This window comes from Crocuta crocuta, unplaced genomic scaffold, assembly GCF_008692635.1.
Source record: "Crocuta crocuta isolate KB4526 unplaced genomic scaffold, BGI_CrCroc_1.0 scaffold102, whole genome shotgun sequence".
In the NCBI taxonomy this organism is placed as follows: Eukaryota; Metazoa; Chordata; class Mammalia; order Carnivora; family Hyaenidae; genus Crocuta; species Crocuta crocuta.
In genome coordinates, this window is record NW_027530019.1 from 14741481 (window position 1) to 14763162 (window position 21682).

General features: G+C 34.9%; 1 protein-coding gene across 1 annotated transcript in view; it reads right to left on the reverse strand.

Annotated features, from left to right (window-relative positions):
* Nucleotides 1–21682, reverse strand: part of SPRED1 (sprouty related EVH1 domain containing 1) — a 131292-nt gene that overhangs the window by 9958 nt on the left and 99652 nt on the right. The window contains exon 5 of the mRNA XM_077764704.1: nt 14156–14305. Within this exon, the coding sequence (XP_077620830.1) occupies nt 14156–14305 (150 nt within the window). The remainder of the gene's footprint in view (nt 1–14155; nt 14306–21682) is intronic.

The window sequence follows — 21682 nt, forward strand, 5'->3', positions numbered from 1 at the left end:
ACCATGCTATTTTCAAACTATAAAAACTCAAAGATAAGAAACAACCTGCCAACCTAGAATGCTGTACCCTACAAAAAACCAAAATCCTTCAAGAGATTCAGACTTTCTCAGGCAAACAAAAAATGAAGAAATTTGTTGCTTTATAAGGAATGTTACGAGGTTCTTTAGAGAGAAGGAAAAGAGTATGGATCAGAAACTCAGATCTACATAAGAATAAAGGAATAATGAAGGAATAAGCAAAAATAAAATAAGCAAAAATAAAATAAAATTTTTATTTTTCTTATTCTTAATTGAGCTAATAGAGAACAGTTGTTTAAAAATAGCAACAATGTAGTCAATCATGTATGATTATGTATATAAAGTGAAGTGAATGGCAATGATATAAGAGATGGGAAGGAGGAATTGAGATTATTTTGTTATAAGGTAATTGCGATACCTGTAAAGTAATTTAGTGTTCTTTGAAAATGGACACAAATTAGTTGTAAAGGTATAATGTAAACCTCAGGGTAACTATTAAAAAAAAGGTAAAAATAAACAAACTTATATGCCGAGGAGAGAAAACGAAACTATATAAGATGTTGAATTAAACTGCAAAGACAGAAAATGAGTGAAAGAAACAGAGAACAAGGGAAACAAATAGAAAATTATAAAAAATGATAGATATTAATTCTGCTGTATCAATAATCACTTTGAATGTTGATGCCCTAAATGTACCAATTAAAGAACAGTGACAGTCAGAGAAAATAAAAAAATAAGACCCAACTATGTGTTGTCTACAAGAAATGTACTTACAGAATAAAGGTAAACAGATGGAGAATAATACACTATGCTAACACTAATCAAAAGAAAACATATTTAATTAATTTCAGACAAAGCAGACCTCAAAGCAAGGAAAGCCGTTGGTGATAAAGAGGGGCATTACATAGTGATAGAAGATTAATTTTCTAAGAAGACCTAGCGATCCTTAATGTGTGCGTGCTTAAGAACATAGCATTACATCACACAAGGCAAAACCTGATAGAACTGCAAGGAAAAACAGATGTACTTATCACAGCTGGAGAGTTTAACACTCCTCTGTCAGAAATGGACAGATCCAACAGGCAGAAAATCAGTAAGAATCTAGGTGAACTCAACAGCATCAATCATATGAACATAAGTGACATCTATAGACTATTTAACAACAGCAAAATATTTTCTCAAGTTCACATGAACATTAACCAAGACAGAAACATTCTGGGTCATAAAGCAGACTTCAATAAATTTAAAAGAATAGAAATTATACAACGTCTGCTCTCAGACCGCAAAAGAAATAAGCTAGAAATCAGTAATGGAAGGATACATGAAAAAAATCTCCAAATCTGTGGAGATTTAACAAAACAACACTTTTCCAAATAACACACAGATAAAAGAAGAAATTTTTAAAAATTAAGTATTTTGAACTAAATGGAAATGAAAATTGTAGAACAGAGTGAAGGTAATGCTTAAGGGAAATTTAGCATCAAATCCTTTTTTTTTTTAGAAAAGAAAGATCTAAAATCAATAATCTAAGTTTCCACCTTAGGAAACCAGAAAAAGGTTAAATCCAAAGCTAGAGTTTCTAGTTTATGCAATAAGAAAAGAAAAAGAAATAAAAGGTATGCAGATTGTGAAGGAAGAAATAAAACTGTCCTTGTTCACAATTGGCATAATTATCCATGTAGAGAATCTGAAAGAATTGATAAAATAACTCTCAGAACTAAAATAAGCAATTATAGCAAGGTTGCAGATTACAAGATTTATCCATAAAAGCCAATCACTTTCTTATATATGAACAATAAACACATGTGGAGTTTGACATTAAAAACAATAGTACCATTCATATTAGCACTCCCCACAATGAGATATTAGGTATAAATCTAACAAAATATGTATAAGATCTATATGAGGAAAGTATAAAATGTTGATGGACAAAATCAAAGATAATAAATGTAGAGATATCCACATTCATGGACTGGAAGACTCAATATTGTCAAGATCTCAATTCTTCTCAAATTACTCTATAGATTCAGTGCAAGACCAATTAAAACCCCAGCAAGTTGTTTTGTGAATAGAGACAAATGATTCCAAAATTTATAGAAAGAGGCAAAGGACCCAGAATAGCCAACACAATATTGAAGAAGAATAAAGCTGGAGGACTGACATTACCTGACTTTGAGGCTACAGTAATTAATACAGTGTGGTACTGACAAAAGAACAAACAGATCAGTGGAACATAACAGATGACTTTGGTAAATGGTAATGACTTTTTAAATACCACATTAAAGGCAAAATCCATGAAAGAAAGAACTGGTAAGATGGACTTCATTAAAATTAAGACCTTCCACTGTGCAAAATAGAGCGTCAAAAGAATGAGAAGGCAAGCCACAGACTGGGAGAAAATATTTATAAAAGATAAAGGACTGTTATCAAAAATATACACAGAATTCTTAAAAACTAACAATAAAAATTCTCAAAAACGAGTAATAAAGAAACAACCAACTTAAAGGAATGGGCCAAAGATCTCAAGATAACACTTCACCATGGAAGATACATAAATGGAAAAACAGCAGATGAAAAGATGCTACGTGGGGTGCCTGGGTGGCTCAGTCGGTCAGGCGTCCGACTTTGGCTCATGATCTCACAGTTTGTGGGTTCGAGCCCCGTGTCGGGCTCTGTGCTGACAGCTAGCTCAGAGCCTGAAGCCTGCTTCAGATGCTGTGTCTCCCTCTCTTTCTGCCCCTCCCCCGTTCATGCTCTGTCTCTGTCTCTCAAAACTGAATAAACATAAAAAAAATTTTTTTTAATTAAAAAAAAAAGAAAAGAAAAGATGCTACATACCATAGGTCATCAGGGAGATGCAAAAAAAACAATGAGCTATCACTACACAAGAAGTAGAATGGCAAATATCGAGAACACTGACAACACTAAATGCTAGGGAGGATGCAGAGCAATGGGAACCCTTACTGACTGCTGGTGGGAATTCAAAATGGTGCAGCTACTTTAGAAGACAATTTGGCAATTTCTTACAACACTAAACATACTCTTACATATGATTTCGCAACTGTGCTCCTTGATATTCACCCAAAAGATTAAAATATTTGTGTCCATGCAAAAAATTGTACACAAATGTTTTTAGCTGTTTTATTCATAATTGCTAAAACTTGGAAGCAATCAAGATGTCCTTCTGAAGATGAACAGAAAAAGGGTGGTACACCCAAACAAGAGAATATTATTCAGTATTAAAAATTTTAAAAAGACAAGAACTTTACATGCATTAGTATGTGAAAGAAACCAAAATGAAAACAATCTGAAAAGGCTCTATACTTTATTATTCCAACTATATGACTTTCTGATAAAGTCAAACTATAAAGGTACTAAAAATGTAAGTGTTTGCCAGGAGTTATGTTTTGGCAGAAGTGGAGGAGACGTGAATAGGCAGAAAGCAGAGAATTTTTAGGGCAGTAAAAAAACCGAATTCTGGGGTGCCTGGGTGGCTTAGTTGGTTAAGCGTCCGACTTTCACTTAGGTCATGATCTCAGGGTTTGTGGGTTCGAGCCCCGCATCGGGCTCTGTGCTGACTGCCAGCTCAGAGCCTGGAGCCTATTTCAGAGTCTGTATCTCTCTCTCTCTCTGACCCTCCCCTGCTCACGCTGTCTCTCTCTCTCTCCTAGAAATAAAAATATTAAAAAAACAAAACAAAACAAAAAAACCCCCGAATTCTATCATAATGATGGATCCATGTCATACATTTGTCTGAATCCATAGAATGCAAAACACCAAATGTTTATTATGGACTTTGGGTGATTGTGATGTGTCAAGATAACTTCATCAATTGTAACTTTTCCACTGGTGGTACTTCTTCCACTTTGGGGCTATGGATTTACACATACATGCATGTGTGCATTTATGTGGATCTTTAAATATTCAGTGCTTCCTTAAACTTGTTATATGGATACCTTTCTATGTTTATACATATAGCTTTACCTTATTCTTTTAATAACAGCTTAACACCATCTTAATAGTTCATTGAATGATAATTTAACTAGTCCAATTAATAAAGACTTTTCCCCACATTTTGCTGTTACAAACACAACTGTAACAAATGTCTTTATACATTTATTTTTAATACACATGATCAAGTATATCTGTGTCATAAATTCCTAAAAGGAGAAGTGCTGGATTAAAAATTTGTATACTTCAATTCAAAAATGACCTTAAATGATATATCCAACTTGGACCACCTACTCAGTAGTATCTTAAACAAAAGACAAATTTATTAAAAGTATTTAAGGATGGGGTACCTGGGTGGCTCAGTTGGTTGAGTATCGATTCTTAATTTCAGGTCAGGTCATGATCCCAGAGTTGCGGGATCGAGCCCAGTGTTGGGCTCCATGCTGAGTGTGGAGCCTGCTTGAAATTCTCTCTCACTCTGCGCCTCTCCCCCCTACTAACTCTCTCTCTCTCTCTCTCAAAAACCAAAAAAAGGAAGGAAGGAAGGAAGGAAGAGAAGGAAGGCAAGCAAAGCAAAAGCAAAAGCAAAAGCAAAAAAACTTAAGGACCGAAAGAGGTTATTTCATTCCCAGACTTGTTACCTACAATTTTGAAATTTTCCTTTTATTAGCACTTTAATCACATAGTAGGAACAAAAAGAACAGAAGCATTACAATTTTAATTATGCTATAGGACTAAAGGATTAATGTGAGATGAAGTACAATTTCTGGATTATGGAGTTTATTTTCTCTAACCTGTCTCTATAATGCATTCTCCTATGTCTACCTATTTCTATCTAGTGTGAAAAATTATGAGTTTACATTTCCCATTCAGTTTTTCTTTTTGTTTCAACATTCAACTATATATGCTTTCCTAAAAAAAATACATAGTCCTAGGCGCTATGGAAAGGATGAAGTAGAAAAATGGTTCTTATCCTCACTGAGGTAAAGGATAAAACATACAACTGCAAAGTTATATGATTATAACTTATGGTAAAATATATATGAATTCAAGAATTAATAGGGAGAAAAAATCACTATGGATTCAATGGTCTGGGAAGGTATGTCATGAAGAAAATGAAACCTGAAGTAAACACAGAATGAAGTAAGCATTTGGTCAGGAAAAAAATAAAAGGACCCAAAACATAAATGGCAACTTGATATATGAAGATGTGGCACTGTGCATCAGGGAAAGAATCCAAAAAAATATGCTCAAACAACTAGTTATCCACATGGGGGGAAAAATTGGACACTACCACAGAAGAGAAATTAGTTTGAAGTGTGTTACAGACAAAACTTTAAAACTTTTAGAATATAGGGAGAAAATCTTTGAGACAAGAATAGGGAGGAATTTGTAGAAACACCATCAGGGAAACAATGATAAAGTCAACTGCATTAAAATTTAGAATATCTATTTCACCAAAATACTCTTAAAGGGAGTAAAAAGCTATCACAAACTAGGAGATACTGGCTACAAATTAAACTCAAAATGGAGAAGTATCACTAAAGATTGTATTACTCAGGAACAAGGCTATAGAAGATGACATAGTTAAAATCAGTTTGTAAAGGAAAACTGACAACTATTTCTACAATCTTGCAAATGCTCAATACATCTCTTACTCATAGAACACATGAATCCTATAGAGTAATGTGTCTAATCTGTCCAGAGCCTTCTGTACACATTACTGTGAGAAGCTCATGCTTATACATGTTAAAGAAACTCTTATATCAATAGTTGGAACATGAAAGTTTGTACTAATAATAACAAAAAATATCCACTGGCTGAAGACAAAGAAATAAGTGGCTGGAAATAAGTGGTTGAATGATCAAGAAAAGCACAGGAGTACTAAGCAAACAAAATCCAAAGTAATGGTACCTCAGTGATAGGACTGGGGGGGGTACTCCTTTCTTTTAAATTGTTTGCTGGTTTCTCAGATGTTCATTATATACACTGTTTTCTATATATTAATTATGTCATAAGTTTTCTATCAGAAGCTCACTGATACATGTAGCTTTATCTGTCCATAGTGAAATGACCTCCAGGAATTAGAAAGTAAGCAGAACTGGGCAAAAGAGCCATAATGGCTTCCAGGCCTATTAGACATAACTAATACCAGACTGAGAGCATTAGCATTTTGAAAGAATGTACCTACCCATCAAAAGGATTTAAATATCCCATGGAAGCACAGAAAATGAGTCAAAGACAAACACTTACAATGCCTATCTAAGCATAACTGAAGGAAAAACCTAGTGTTTTTTTTTTTTTTTTAATTTGAGAGAGAGAAAGAGAGAGAGAGAGACAGCGCGCGCGCAGCGGAGTGGCAGAGAGAGGAGACACAGAATCTGAAAGCAGGTTCCAGGCTCCAAGCTGTCAGCACAGACCCCAACACAGGGATCAAACTCATGAGCCAGGGTATCATGACCTGAGCCAAAGTCAGACACTTAACAAAGTGAGCCACCCAGGCGCCCCAAAACCTAATGTTTTTAAAGCTAGTGTTAGGTAACAATTCTCCATAGGTCTCATTTCTGTAGATCTAATGAGGAAAGGCACTGTTTGCCTTTGTTTCAGACTATCTTTGCAAAATGTGTATAAAATGAAACCCTTGAAAGATAAGTGTCTTCACTTTTCAGTTAGGTTTGTTTAGCATCTACTATAACACCATCTCTTTCCCTGGGAAAAGTCAGGCAAGACTTACTGCCCTTTTTAAAAGACTCCGGGTTCCCTAAGCTCAGGGTTCCAATGCTGTAATGCAAAACCACGCAGTGTGCTCCATCTACCTGAGCAGCTCAGCACCATCTCATTGGACTGGGAAGGCCAGGGGACCAAGACAAACATGAAGCTCATGCTATTTTATTGTGCTGTGAGTAATAATGTCCTTTGTCTTAGATCTAACAGGTTGAACCTGTTAGCTAGGGTTAAAATCTCAGACTTTTCTTATTTCTCACCAGCAAGGAAGCTATCTAGACCTTTTGGCAAGACTGATGTTCTGCTGTAGAGAACGATCCATCAAGCTATCGAGTCAAAAGCAATTAAACATTCAAAGCATGTAAGTACTCTACTGAACATATATTCATGAAGCACGCTTTTGGCAATGATTTAGTATCTTATGAAGATCTATTTTATGCAGACACTGTACTAAACAAACTACCATTAGTACTACCGTCCACATGATGGCTTAAATTTTTACATTCCAATTTTTTTATGTATCATTTTTTAAAAGTTTATTTACTTGAAAGAGAGAGAGAGAGAGAGAGCGCGCACCAGCTGGGGAGGGGCAGAGAGAGAGAAATCCTAAGCAGGTTCCCTACTGCCAGCGTAGAGCCTGATGTAGGGCTCAAACTCACAAACTACAAGATCATAACCTGAGCCAAAAATCTAAAGTCAGGTACTTAATCAACTGAGCCACCCAGGTGCCCCTACATCATTTTTCTTAAACTTGATTATTTTAGTCCCTGAAAGATGACTCCAGTCTTAACATTTTGACAAAAAAGTTTTTTGACCAGCAAGTTTAAGGTCAGATTCTGTAATATGAGAAATTCACTCTGTGAGGCCTACTGGGTGACATCCAAATGGACAAATGGTGTACCACTATAACAGGACTGTGCCAAATGCAAGTGCTCATTATTCTTAAGAAACTTCTGGATTTATCAAATGCACAGCTAGTATCTACGCAGCTTTAAAGAATACCTACGCCATTCTAATTCCTACTAAACTGAGTTCACTTACTTTAACATCAGCAAATGCATAATTAAATATCTAGTTAAACAAAGTCATTAAACATCACTCTTTTATCTCTATGTCACATCAATCTTGGATATATGGAAAAATTGCAAAGAATCCAGAATTCAGACCCTAACACTTTGGCTCCAGAAGTCATGTTCAAATCCCCAGGCTGAATGCTGCCTGCCAAATGTTAATTTCGCTCTCTGCAGTTATGTAGCACTTTTTTGTACTTTTCTACATGGCAACTACATTCTTTAAACCACTCCACCACTATCATCACTGCCATTTTGGGAGAAAGCCTCAGTTCTTTTCTCTCCTATTAGTCAAAAGAGGAGTTCAAAGTTTATAGTTCCCTCAGCCAAAAAAGGTAGGCCAAATAAATTCCCAGGGTCTGGGATATGAATTATCAGTCTACTGTAACTTTGTGTTACATTCGTGAAGTTTTTTCTCACTGCTCAACTATACCAATCACTGGCCTAACTCAGGATGTACATACATCCACTCTCTCCTCCACTGGTGAGTTTTTCTACCCATCACTCAAAATGTTGGAAAGTATTTTGTATTTAAAAGTGTTAAACTGGATCTCTCTAATCTTATTTCCTGGGATGCCTAGATGATGATGAGGAAATATGACTCTGGATAGACTGTTCTGATTCCAAATCTCTAGAAAAGGTATGCAAATTATTTTCAGCCTCTTTTTTTTTTTAAGTAAAACTAGCTTAAAATTACTTTTCCCTTCTTGCATATTTTAACATCATTTTTGGTGTATTTCTTATAAACTTTCATAGTAAACTTAGACAAATACATGTATATAAACTATAGATAATCTCTATCCTCTAATGAGACAGCTTGCTACAGTGACTGTTGTAAAGATTAATATGAGTTATAGAAGTGCTTTAAAAAGCACTCAGCATCTAGTAGGGAGAAGCTAAGGGTTAACAAGCCATACTTATTAGATTTAGTGTAATATAAAGCTGCCTATTTAACATAAAAGGAAATGTTTCAATCTTAAGCTAGAATAAAAAAGAAGAGGAGGAGGAGAGGAAGATGGCAGAAGGAGGTAGAAACACCGTTTGTAAATAAGCTCAGAATTTCTAATAATTTAACAAATACTAACGTAGTGACTTTGTTCAGGTACTTAATGATTCTATGCATGAATTCCTTCACTGATAAGACCTTTATTTATTGGTTCTGCTCAAATGAGATATTGGACTCAAAAGCACTTAACATAAGCATCAAAAGACTATAAAATCTCATTCTTATTTTAAAGCCTTCTTGATTTCCTAAGACAATTACAAAGGTCAGATAAAATTATTAAACATGAAAACACATATAACACTTTAACAACTAATCCAAAAAACAGTATTAGAATGAAAGTCACCTTCCAAAGTAAAAGCAAAATGATTCTCAGAAACTTAAGTATTGCTTTCAGTAATGTTTTTCACTTATGAAAAACACCAGGCAGAAATACTAACAGGTTTCATGACGCCACTTCACATATCATGGTACGTGAGGGGGGGGAAATGTAAGGAGTATCAGTATAAACTGCAGGTCTATATACCGGGGAAACAGAGACACTCCTGTGTTTGACAGAACAAATTAAGACAATCAAACACTATCAAAGAAACAAGAGTCGTCTCTTCTGAGAAGGAAAAAAAAAAAACAAACCCCAAAAAACCCTAAGTAATAGATGACAAAACCAATTTGTCTGAAAAATGGCCAACCTGAGCTGGGTGGGGAAAGTAAAACTTCAGTTACACAAGAAATATTTAAGATCCATGCTGTTACTGTGACTTGCTAGGAAGAGTTTTCTTTGAGTGACCCACAGCTTCTGGAGAATTAAGAAATTGTAATCTTTAATTATTCTAGCGATGGAACCTTTCTTTCCCACTGGGACTGTTAACAGCATTAAAGCTTGCTAGTATTTTACCTTTATCTTACAGAGTCCATTATTCAGTAAGATCACAAGGTAAATGTTTACAGATAGCTTAATTCACTCAGAAGAAAAGTAATTAACAGGTTTATAGTGCTATCTCTGGAATTACGTTTGTCCTTAAGCCAGATCAACACAACAACCCATGAGTCAAAAGACAACACACACCACACGCCCAAGAGCATATCTTTGTGTGTGCATATGTGTGTACATCCACCACCTGAGAAGTGGCCAATTACTGGTCCTACTTTGAGGCAACGGCTGAAATATCAAATGTTCTGATCTGATACTTTTGCTGGGATTCTTGAGCTCTCTACTTGAGGAAAATTCAACATGTCATCCTTTTCAAGGAACTCAAGATTCCAGAGGTCAGATTCCATGGCAGTTAGACTTGATGGTCTGTTTAGTATAAATAAACAACAACATGCAGTAACTATTTCCGCAGCTACCATCTATCCTATATTAAAAATGAGCAGTAGCAACAAAGTTAGTATCTCACCATTGTATTTTCTTATTTTTTATGTTTACACTGTATCAAAACACTGTGTTTAGAAAAGTTGCTTTTTTCATTGTTCTTGACTTAGTTTATTCCTCTCATCTCTATACTTTTAAGATTTTAGTTCTTTTAAAGGATTCTAGGTTTTTTTTTACTGTTTTCCTTTTTATGCTGCTTTTAACTTTTAATTTCCTAATCCACACAAGTTTGGGAAATTTGTCTTCATACTCCATCTATTCTTCATTGGTGAGGAAATATTTACCATAATTTTAGCCTTAATTTCTGAGTTTCTGGTTCAAATTTCATCTTAAAGCTTTAATTTTAATCACCTTTTAAAATACTGCTGTTATTTACTTTTCTTTATTTATTTTCCTACTTAATTTATATTAGCTATCAGGACAAGTCATGTCTTTTACCACCACTAAATAATCATGATAGTTTATTTAATCGTGATATATACATCATTAAGAATATAAGAACCTACATATCCTAACATACAACCTCTAAATATTCGGCAAATCATTCACTCTGTGCCCTCTTACAGGAGTGGGTGGTGGTACTCTATAGGTGAGGACAGAGGGAATCACCCCAGTCTTCTCCATCTCAAATAACGGCAACACCTCTCATTCAACTACTTGCACCTCAAACTCAGAAGGCATTCTGGACTCTATTATCAAGTCGTTTTTGGCTCTTCCTTCAGAATTTACCATTACCTAACCATTTCTCATCATTTGTATTTAGTGCAATTATCCAAAATCTTTTACCTGGATAAAAACAATAACCTTCAAAATTGGTCTTAATTCCACTCATGAGCACACTCTAACTGTCCATTCTCTACATAGAAGCCACAATGTTTTAAAAATACAAATGAGACTTTTATTAGAGATTAAAAGCCTTCCAACTGCTTGTCACTGAATCTAGAACAAAATTCCAACTCGTCCCAATAGCCTACACTATCCAAACCCTACCAATTCTCTAACTAACTGGCACTACATTACCACATTTACTCACTAAAGTACGGCTATATCAGCCTGTTTCTCTGAAATACCAAGCTGCTGCTTGGATATCCAACTTCCCACCCTTGGATTTTCATATGGCTGTTATCTTTTGTTTTGATATTATTCCTATCTCCATACAAATAGCTCCCCAGAGGATCTTCCAATCATCTTACATATCTGTGCAAGTCCCCCTCTGTATTCCTACTATTCTATTTCCCAGGACTTTGTTTCACAGCACTGTTACTACTTGAAATATTATTGGTTTAACGTATTTACTATTTCCCTCACTAGCATTTATATCCTTCATGAGGCTAGGGCTCATAATCTTTCTTGTTCACAACTGTTCTCAGGGCTTAGAATAGGGCCTGGCATACTGTAGGTGCTCTAACATATATCACATGCGTATTTATCAAATACGTATCAATGTATGGATGGATGAATTATCTTTTTTTTTTAATGAATGTTTTTTAATTTATTTCTGAGAGAGATAGAGCGAGCGAGCGAGCAGGGGAGGGTCAGAGAGAGAGGGAGACACAGAATCTGAAACAGGCTCCAGGCTCTGAGCTGTCAGCACAAAGCACAACATAGGGCTCGAACCCATGCACCGTGAGATCATGACCTGAGCCGAAGTTGGATGCTTAAGCAACTGAACCACCCAGGCGCCCCTGAATTATCTTTCTTAACTCCTAGAATAACACTATGGAAAAAATTTTATTTTTATTGATATTTACATCTGAGAAAACATGAAGATGGAGAACTTCAGTAGTTTTATAACTGTAAGTAAATTAAAAGGCTAGGAATTAAAACTAGATCTGCCTGTGTCTAAAGCCCCAGATCTTCCCCATTGTTGCAGAAATTTCTATCCAACTTATCCCCAATGCCCAGTGTGGTTCTATTAAGCAAACAGACCTTACAAAAAATGGCAAAATAACAAGTTTAGACAGGAAATGTGAAACTCACAGTTTAAAATTTACACAAGGCAGAAAGAAACATCTCCTTCCTCAAAGGTTGCCATGATTAGTATTGCCACTCTCCTCCCAATCAACTGTAACTATGGTTAAACCAGGATCTGGCACATGACTCAAAGGCAAGCCATAAGCTTATATGATAGCCTAGAACAAGAGCTCTGTCCAAAAGTGGCAATGTTAGATGCAGTGTGCATCATTTTATCTCCTCTCTGCCTAATCTGGCTGCCCATCCTTGGAATGGAGAGCTATACAGAATGTATAAACCTGCCCTTAAGCTGAGCCTATCAGCTTCCTTCTTGTAAGAATATGGAATTGGTTAAGGACTACAGGGATCTAGGCTAGAATGCCATGTAGTCCAAAGGGCTGAGCCTGACATTGATGGTCATAATACACTACTAATCAATGAGGAAACAAAGAGCCTAGACCATAGTGGAAAAGAATGAAACAAATATACAAAGAGAAACACAGATAAATGGTCATGTGGCATATGTGTGAATAGGGTACAGGGGAAGAGTGGGAGTGGAGAAAGAGAAGCTACTTAATGCCTAGCATCTCAAAAGTCCTACCTGTATTTATTCTTAAAATGAATTCTGAGAAATGCCAGTGAGTCATTAAAATAAAGTCCTTTTTCCTTAAGTTAGTGTAAAACCAAATGGTCTTAAATTAATCAAGTTCCCAATACTGGATATGAAGACTAGGTATAAAGTGAGTCAAACATCATTTGGTTCCAAGGTGATACTGTTAGCATCTATTCATTCTCTCATTCAACAAATGTTGACTAGATGCTCATTTTATTCAGAAACTTCCAGGTTCCTGAATATATCAGGATACAAAAAGTATAAATAGAAAAATTAAATATATAAAGTCAGGAAGTGATAAGTGTCATGAAGAAAAATAAAGCAGATAGAAGACACGGTGATAGAAAAGTTGCTATTTTGGGGTGTCTGGATGGCTCAGTCGGTTCAGGTAATGATCCCAGGGTCGTGGGATCATGTTCCATGTCGGCCCCACAATCAGCACAGAGCCTGCTTCAGATTCTCTCTCCCTCTCTCTCAAAAACAAAAAACAACCAACCAACCAACCAAAAAGTCTGCTATTTTATTTAGAGTGCCCAGGGAAGGGTTCACAAAAGAGGTGATCGAAAGTGAGGAGCAAACTCTGAAGATCTAGAGGAAAAGTGTTCCAGACAAATGAAAGAGCAAATGCAATGCAAATTTCTTCCCAAACAAGCTGCATGTTTGAGATCCTCAGGATAAAATGGAATCATTAAATGAGAATCAGGTAGGCTTTAGGCATAGCTACTATGCCACTGGATACTAATAGATCTTATAAATATCTATCAAGAAGAATAAGTATTTTAAAACATTTTTTTAAAAATGACTTTAATTGGCTTTTGATTTTGTAGACATATACTGGGTATAGCTTAAACCACACAAGAAACAGTTACAAATGCTTAATTAAGAATGAAACCATTTGTTCATATCACTAAGAGAAATGGGGTCAAGAATGGTCTTCTGACAGATTTGGTAACATTGAATGGCAGAAAAATAGGGTTCTACCCTACAACTAAGGTTCATTTTTAGATCAAGCTGCAATAATTAGAAGAGTACCCAAAGGAAACACTTTTCACTGAGTTGATTTTGGAGTACATGATTAGTATATGAGGTTACACTGTAAGAAATAACTCTATGAAACTCATCACTGTATTTGCCACAGATATGTTTGCTCAGGTAATTTTTCAAAGTATCTCTCATCTAAGAAGTTCTATGTAGAGTAATGATAGGGAAACTTTTGCTTCCTAAGAGGCTGAAATGCCTTTTCCTCCAGATAATGAAACGTAACTAAAACGTTTTTCCTTTTCACCTTCATCATCAAAAAATATAAAGTCAAACTTATGGTTCAGTTAAATTGTATTCTCCTAGATTTCTGTTTTATTTTGTCTGGTAAAGGCACATGGTCTTAACTTCCTTCTCTAATACATCCAATTTCTATACATATGAATAACATGAAAAATATTTAATCATCTCACCTGACTGGCTTGGCTTTGTAAGTAGACTCTTCTGGCATCCAGATCTTCAAAGGCAGGTCTTGAGATTCTGTAAGGCTCACTGGTAACAACTGTCTCTTGCTGGAAATGATGATCTTTCACTAGAGAACTGGAAGTATCCTCTTCAGGTACCTAATGGGAACAAACCCCCAAATTCATTAGTTGAAAAAATATCAACAAAAGCAAAGAAATGTTCACTCTAGCAAGTATTTAGAAAATCCTTATGTACTACCACCATAAACGGCAATTCCCCAAAATCAAACAATCATGATTTCTTTTATTTATTTTTTTTTACGTCTTTATTTTGAGAGACAGAGACAAAGAGCAAGTGGGGTAGGGGCATAGAGAGAGGGAGACACAGAACCTGAAGCAGGCTCCAGGCTCTGAGCTGTCAGCACAGAGCACAATGCGGGGCTTGAACCCATGGACTAAGGGATCATGACCTGAGCTAAAGTCGGACTGATCCACCCAGGTGCCCCAACAATCATGATTTCTTAAAGAAGATAAAACTTAGGAAGACTTAGAAGCCTAACCATGCCATACGAGAGAGATAATCTAATTAAAACAAAGTTTTACATTTTAACAAAAATAAACACATATAGAAAATGAAGAAATTATTACAGAGAAGATACAAATCAATAAAAGTGTTATTCTGCAAGTGAAAAAAGTATGTACCACGGACTGTCCTGTGCTATATGACACAGAGGATGAAAAGAAAACAACTAACATGACTTTATTGAATGAATGAGAGAATTAAGTAGCCCAAACATGCTGATTATCTGGACTCAAATCATGCATATGAGACTTAGGTAGGGGATATGCTCACTGAAGAGTCTGTAATAACAGGCTTTTAAAATTTTAGAAACAATAATTTGTTTGCTTTTTAAAGAAATGAGACAACTATTTACCATTACTTTTCCTGTTATTGTATAATTATTTGAAAAGATTGTGACAGCCAAATAAAAATGACAGAAATACTTTCACTGGTCTAACCTAAAACAATCTGGAGTAATCACTACAGGGTTAATAATCTTAAAAGTATAAATCTTTATAAGCTTTTTCTAAAAAAATAAATAAATACAAGATTGAACAATTTAGTGCTCTAAAATTAGGGAGTAAAATGCATAAAATATCTAAGATATTTTAGTTTATAAATGCACATTCTAGTCCTTACTTTGGAACAAAGTAGCCTTGTGACATTTAATTTCTATGCAACTTCATTTTCTCAATTACCAAATACTTCTGATACTTCTGTGAGATAATAGATGTGAAAATGTTCTGAAAACTAAAAGCTATTATTTTATCAAGGAGTAAGCAATTAAACTTTAAAAAATATATTTGAGGGGCTTAGTAACGGTTAAGTGTCCAACTTCAGCTGAGTTTGAGCCCCACATTGAACTCTGAGCTGACAGATCCTGTCTTCCTCTCTCTCTGCCCCTCCCCTACCTTCTCAAAAATACATACATATTAAATATATGTGTGTATGTATATATATACACATATATTTGAGAATGTACTGTCACTTAAAACTAAGTATGCCAAACCCAATTAATGGTTCTTTTTAGCTAACTTTCATTATAGTTGTCCCAATGTGTTGTTATGAGAGTTAATGCGAAATTAATTACTGGAAAGGAGCTGGCTAACTACTAGCCAGCAAACATTCTTTCAAAATGCATGATCAAAACTGGAAACGGTAAAGAAAAAAAAAATCAAGAAATATATTTATTATATGTTTCAAGCAGTTCTGAAAAGAAACAACCCAAGTAATTACCAAAACTCATAAGCAAATTGAATAGAAAAAAATATAGGGGTAAGGGGAAGGCTTAGATAAAGGGCCTAAGTTGGAAACTTGTCTCATCCAACTAAGGTATAAAATATAAGCAACTAACTTCTTTAAATTATTATTTTATTATAAATTGAGTAGATCTGTACTAATAACGTTGGGGTTACTGGAGATACTCAGTACATGAAAAATTATAAACAAGCTTGAATTATTATTTTAATAGTTAGGAGGAGGAGGCAGTGGAATAAATCAGTAGTAATTAAGAAGTAATTATGCTTATAATGGTGACAACTATTTGGATCAGGGTGTTTTTACCAAATTCCAATCTAACTGAGTCATTTAAGATTTGTTAAAAGAAAATAACGTCTTCTGAAAATTCCATATCTGAACAAACATAAGATAGTTCTATAACCCAAGTATTTTACTCGTCTGACTTGGGTTAATTCTAGTTATATTCTGTACATTAAGCATTAACACATTTCATTTTGATTAAGAATACATTTATTTTTTAAAGGGAACTACAAGGAGTGGTGATTATTTCATTATTAAATAAATAAAAATGTGTTTATTGTTTGGGTAACAAATTATTTAGTTTTACTTAAAAACATTTACCAAAATAGCTAAAATTAACCTACTAACTAGGTATATTTCATACCACACACTGAATTTACAACTAGACACCTAAATGGGTTTTTGCTACTAAAATAACTAATTAACTAAAACATCTTCCACTTGTTTAATATGATAAAAATAACCCCCCTCCACACCAATCCTCAATGTATGAAAATAGGGTCTACAATCAATTTTAATAAAGCACATTATCCAGGAATTGTGAGGAACAAATTAAGAAATTAACAAGTTATTTTTTACAGAATCCTAAAGAGCATTTTTCTACTACTTAATTATATCTCCTTCAGCAAGTTATAAATTTAGACGTATATTCACAAAGTTAAAAAAAGTGGTGATAAGTAAAATAGCCATTCTTATTCACTGCTGATTCTACATACAGGAGTAAAACCTGGGAAGAATCATTTCTGAAAAGCAATTTTAGTAAAATGTATCAGAAGCTTTTAAAACATCCCAACATTTTGACAAATTCTTGAATCCAGCAAAGAAATAAAGGTACTAAATGGAAGCTTTAGGCACAAACTATTTTTCTCAGAACGACTTTATTTTTTTTTTTTAATGTTTTTTTAAATTTATTTCTGAGAGAAGGAGAGAGAGAGAGTGAGCAGGCGAGGACCAGAGAGAGAGGGAGACACAGGATCTGAAGCAGGCTCCAGGCTCTGTGCTAGCTCTCAGCACAGAGCCTGATGAAGGGCTCGAATCCATGAACCTTGAGATCATGACCCGAGCCCAAGTCAGACCCTTAATTGAGTCACCCAGGCATCCCTCTCAGAACTTCTTTAAATCTTTTTTTTTTTTTTTATTTCTAGGAGAGAGAGAGAGAGAGAGAGAGAGAGAGAGAGCAAGCGTGAGCAGGGGAGGGTCAGAGAGAGAGGGAGTCACAGACTGAAACAGGCTCCAGGCTCTGAGCTGGCAGTCAGCAAAGAGCCTGACGTGGGGCTCGAACCCACAAACCGCGAGATCATGACCTAAGCGAAAGTCGGACGCTTAACCGACTATGCCACCCAGGCACCCCTCAGAACTACTTTAAAAGAAATTTTTTTTAGATCTTTATTTTTGAGAGAGAGAAAGAGTGAGAGTGAGGGAGAGGTAGAGAGAGAGAGGGAGACAGAGAACTAAAGCAGGCTCCAGGCTCAGAGGTGTCCAGAGACTGACGCAAACTCACAAACCACGAGATCATCACCTGAGCCAAAGTTGGACACTTAACCAACTGAGCCACGCAAGTGCCCCATCTCACAATTACTTTTAATATTAAAATGAACAACTGAAATGTCCCCAAATAAGGGAATGGTTACATTAATTATGGTATGCCTACTTAATGGAATACTGACTGGTCATTTTGAAATCAGGCTTATAAATAATATCCACTATATGGGGAAATGTTTAGTGCTAAAAAGACAATATAAAATTTTATTTATATTATCATAACCATAAAAGATGACAAGGATATAAAATGAATGTTAACAACTCTCCTTGTTATTCTAGAGGTTGTTTACTTTTATGTTCACCACAATTTCTCTTAAAAATCTAGGTTTATATTTTCTCCCTTGTTTGTGATAAATGTAATATTCTAAAATATAAATGTATTCTATCAAAATATTCAAGTAATTCGACTACCAAACTGAGACACTCTTCAACCCTTGCTCCATACCCTTCTGGATTCATGCAAAATATTTTTGTCAATTAAAAAAATTATTTCCCAATTTTTCCCACATTCACCTTCTGATTATCTTTCAAATTCATTTTCTTTCATGCAAGCCCCATTATCTTTTTTGTTTTTGTTTTTTCCCAGTAGGCTTTTAACCAATCTCCTTATTTCCAGCATTGGGTAAGGGTATTCTTGCAAATCTACTGGCTTGTCTACTCATAACCCTTCTAAGATTTCCAATTATCAAAGATCTGCTGGGGGGTCCTACACATACTGGAGAGGAGAGGGGTAGAAAATCAGCATTGTTTAAGGAACACTTTCATAAAAAATATAATTTACATGAATCTGTAGAAATGGGTTCTGTCCTCACAGAAAGCACTGACATACAAGATACAATCCAATTTTATTTCATACGGGGAAAATGGACAATAAACATATGAAAAAAATGGATTTCATCCCGAAGTAAAGTCATAAAAATATAACGCCAACTTTTTATACAAACTTGAAAAGACAGATAATAATTCTCCATTCTGGCAAGGGTACGGCGGTAAGTATACTTTTATACCACTGGTGGGAGCGCAATTCTTTGAGAAAGTGACTGTACATACAAATACACACACAAAGCATGGTAGCACTACTTTTAAGAGAAAAAAAAGAAGAAAAAATACTATGGTTATACTANAAAAAAAAAATCTGACACCATACTCAATATACTGCTAAATGAAAAAAAGCTAGGTATAGAACTATCAGTATGACATGATCCCATTTGTCTGATAGAATGGATGGATATTTTAAAATTTTTATCAGTACTATAAAGGATATACACTAAATTGCTGACGTTTCCCTAAGGAAATACTTTCTATAAAGGACTATATATACATAACGGACTATATACACATAATGATAGAAAGAATAATGACATGAATATGTGTATACTTGTTACTCAACTTAAGAGAATATAATCAACACAACAAATAAGTGGTATGTTTTTCTCCACGTTTTCATGTCCTACTTTGATCGCCAGTAGGAAAACACTATCCTAAAGTTTTCTTCATTTTCATACTCTGAACAGTTTTTACCACACAAATGTCATCACTAAACAATATTTAGTTACAGAGGCTTTTGAATTTTATTTGACTGATACAATGCTATATGGGACTCGCTTTTTTTGGGTGAAACCCATTCATGTTGACACGTATAGTAGCAATAGCTAATAAGTCTTCACTTCTTAGTAGCAATGGTAGCTAACACATATTTAGTATCATATACTGTCCCATGTACTTTATGTGAGTTAGCTCATCTAAATCCTCACAGCAACTCTCCCAGGTAGATAGTATTATTATCTCTCTACTCCATATGAAGTAAAGCTCAAAGAGATTAAATAACTAGCCTAAAATGAAATAGTTAATTTTTTTTGCTATTTCAAACAATGTTGCTAAGAATATTCTTTTACAAGCTTCATGGTATATACGTCAAGAGTTTTTCTGGTAAATATTCAGGAATAAAAATGGTGGATTACAGGACACACTTACATATGTTCTAGTTTACATAATAAAAATTAGTTTCCCAATCAGCAAAACTAAAAGGCAAATGATGGAATGGGAGAAGATATTTACAAACGACATGTCAGTAAAAGGTTAGTATCCAAAATCTATAAAGAACTTATCAGACTCAGCACCTTAAAAAAAAAACAAAAAACAAATAATCCAGTGAAGAAATGGGCAAAAGACATGAATAGATACTTTTCCAAAAAAGATATATGAAAGATGCTCAACAACATTCATCATCAGGGAAATACAAATCAAAACGACAATGAGTTACAACCTCAAACCTGTCAGAATGGCTAAAAGTAACAACTCACATAACGACAGATGCTGGCGAGGATGTGGAGAAAGAAGATCTCTTTTGCACTGCTGGTGGGAATGCAAACTGGTGCACCCACTCGTGAAAACAGTATGTAGTTTCCTCAAAAAGTTACTACGCTACGACCCAGCAATTGCGCCACTAGGTATTTATCCACAGGATACAGGAGTGCAGTTTCGAAAGGGCACATGCACCCCAATGTTTATAGCAGCGTTATCAACAATAGCCCACGTATGGAAAGAGCCCAAATGTCCTGCAACTGATGAATGGATAAAGATGTGGTGTGTGTATATATATACAATGGAATATTATTATCCAGCAATCAAAAAAAAAATGAAATCTTGTCATTTACAACAACATGGATAGAACTAGAGTATATTAAGCTATGCAAAATTAGTCAGAAAAAGACAAATATCATATGACTTCACTCATAAGATACAAAACAGATTAACGTAAGGGAAGGGAAGCAAAAATAATGTAAAAACAGGAAGGGGGACAAAACATAAGAGACTCTTAAATAGAACAAACAGGGTTGCTGGATTAGTTTTGGGTGAGGGATGGGCTAAATGGGAAAGGGGTATTAAGGACGATACTTGTTGGGATGAGCAATGGGTGTTATATGTAGGGGATAAATTACTGGATTCTATTCCTGAAATTATTATTACACTATATGATAACTAATTGGGATGTGAATTTTAAAAAATTAAGAAAACTAGTTTCCAAGATGGTTCTAACAATTCACATATCCAGAAACAATATTCCATATTCTCACCAAGCCCAGGCATTATCACAACTTTTACTCTTTATACCTCTCTGTATGTATGTATGTATGTGTGTGTGTGTGTATATATATATATCTTATATATCTTATATACATATAATGTGCATATATCTGCTATTTAATTTCTATGACGGATCAGTCTTACTAAAAGTCACACAGTATTTTCTTTCTGCAAATAAGAAATTCTGAAAATGGGGGCGCCTGGGTGGCTTAGTCGGTTAAGCGTCCAACTTTCACTTAGGTCATGATCTCGCGGTTGNTCATCTTCAAATCTTTTGGTTTCAGAAATATTTATGTCCTTGTTTCTCATGACCTGACATTTCACACTTCTGATTCTTTGTACATGTCATTTCCTCTGCCCACAATGATTTTAAATTTTCCACAAGAAAAACTCTTTATAATGTCAAGTATAACTCTTAAAAAGTCTTTGTAGATCCACTCCCAAGTTAATCATTCCCTCCTCTAAAGTTCCTCAAAAACACTTCTATCTCCCTATATTCTAAGTATTTTTTTATAGTTTTCCAACGAGCTAGTAACTGCAGACTTTGTTTACATCTTATCCCTGGAGCTTACTATTATGCCTGTCATATATTGAGTATCATATAAATAATATATAATATGCAAACATCCACAAATGAGATTATACTAATATAGACTCTTTGGAGTAGACTGGTGTAACAGGAAAAAAAAAAAAGTAGAAAAAGAACTCCTTAACAAAACAATATTTACCCCCAAAAGAAATTATTCTACTAACTGTAAAAGCTCAAATTATACAAAAACTTCTTCCCATAATTCCAACACCATAGA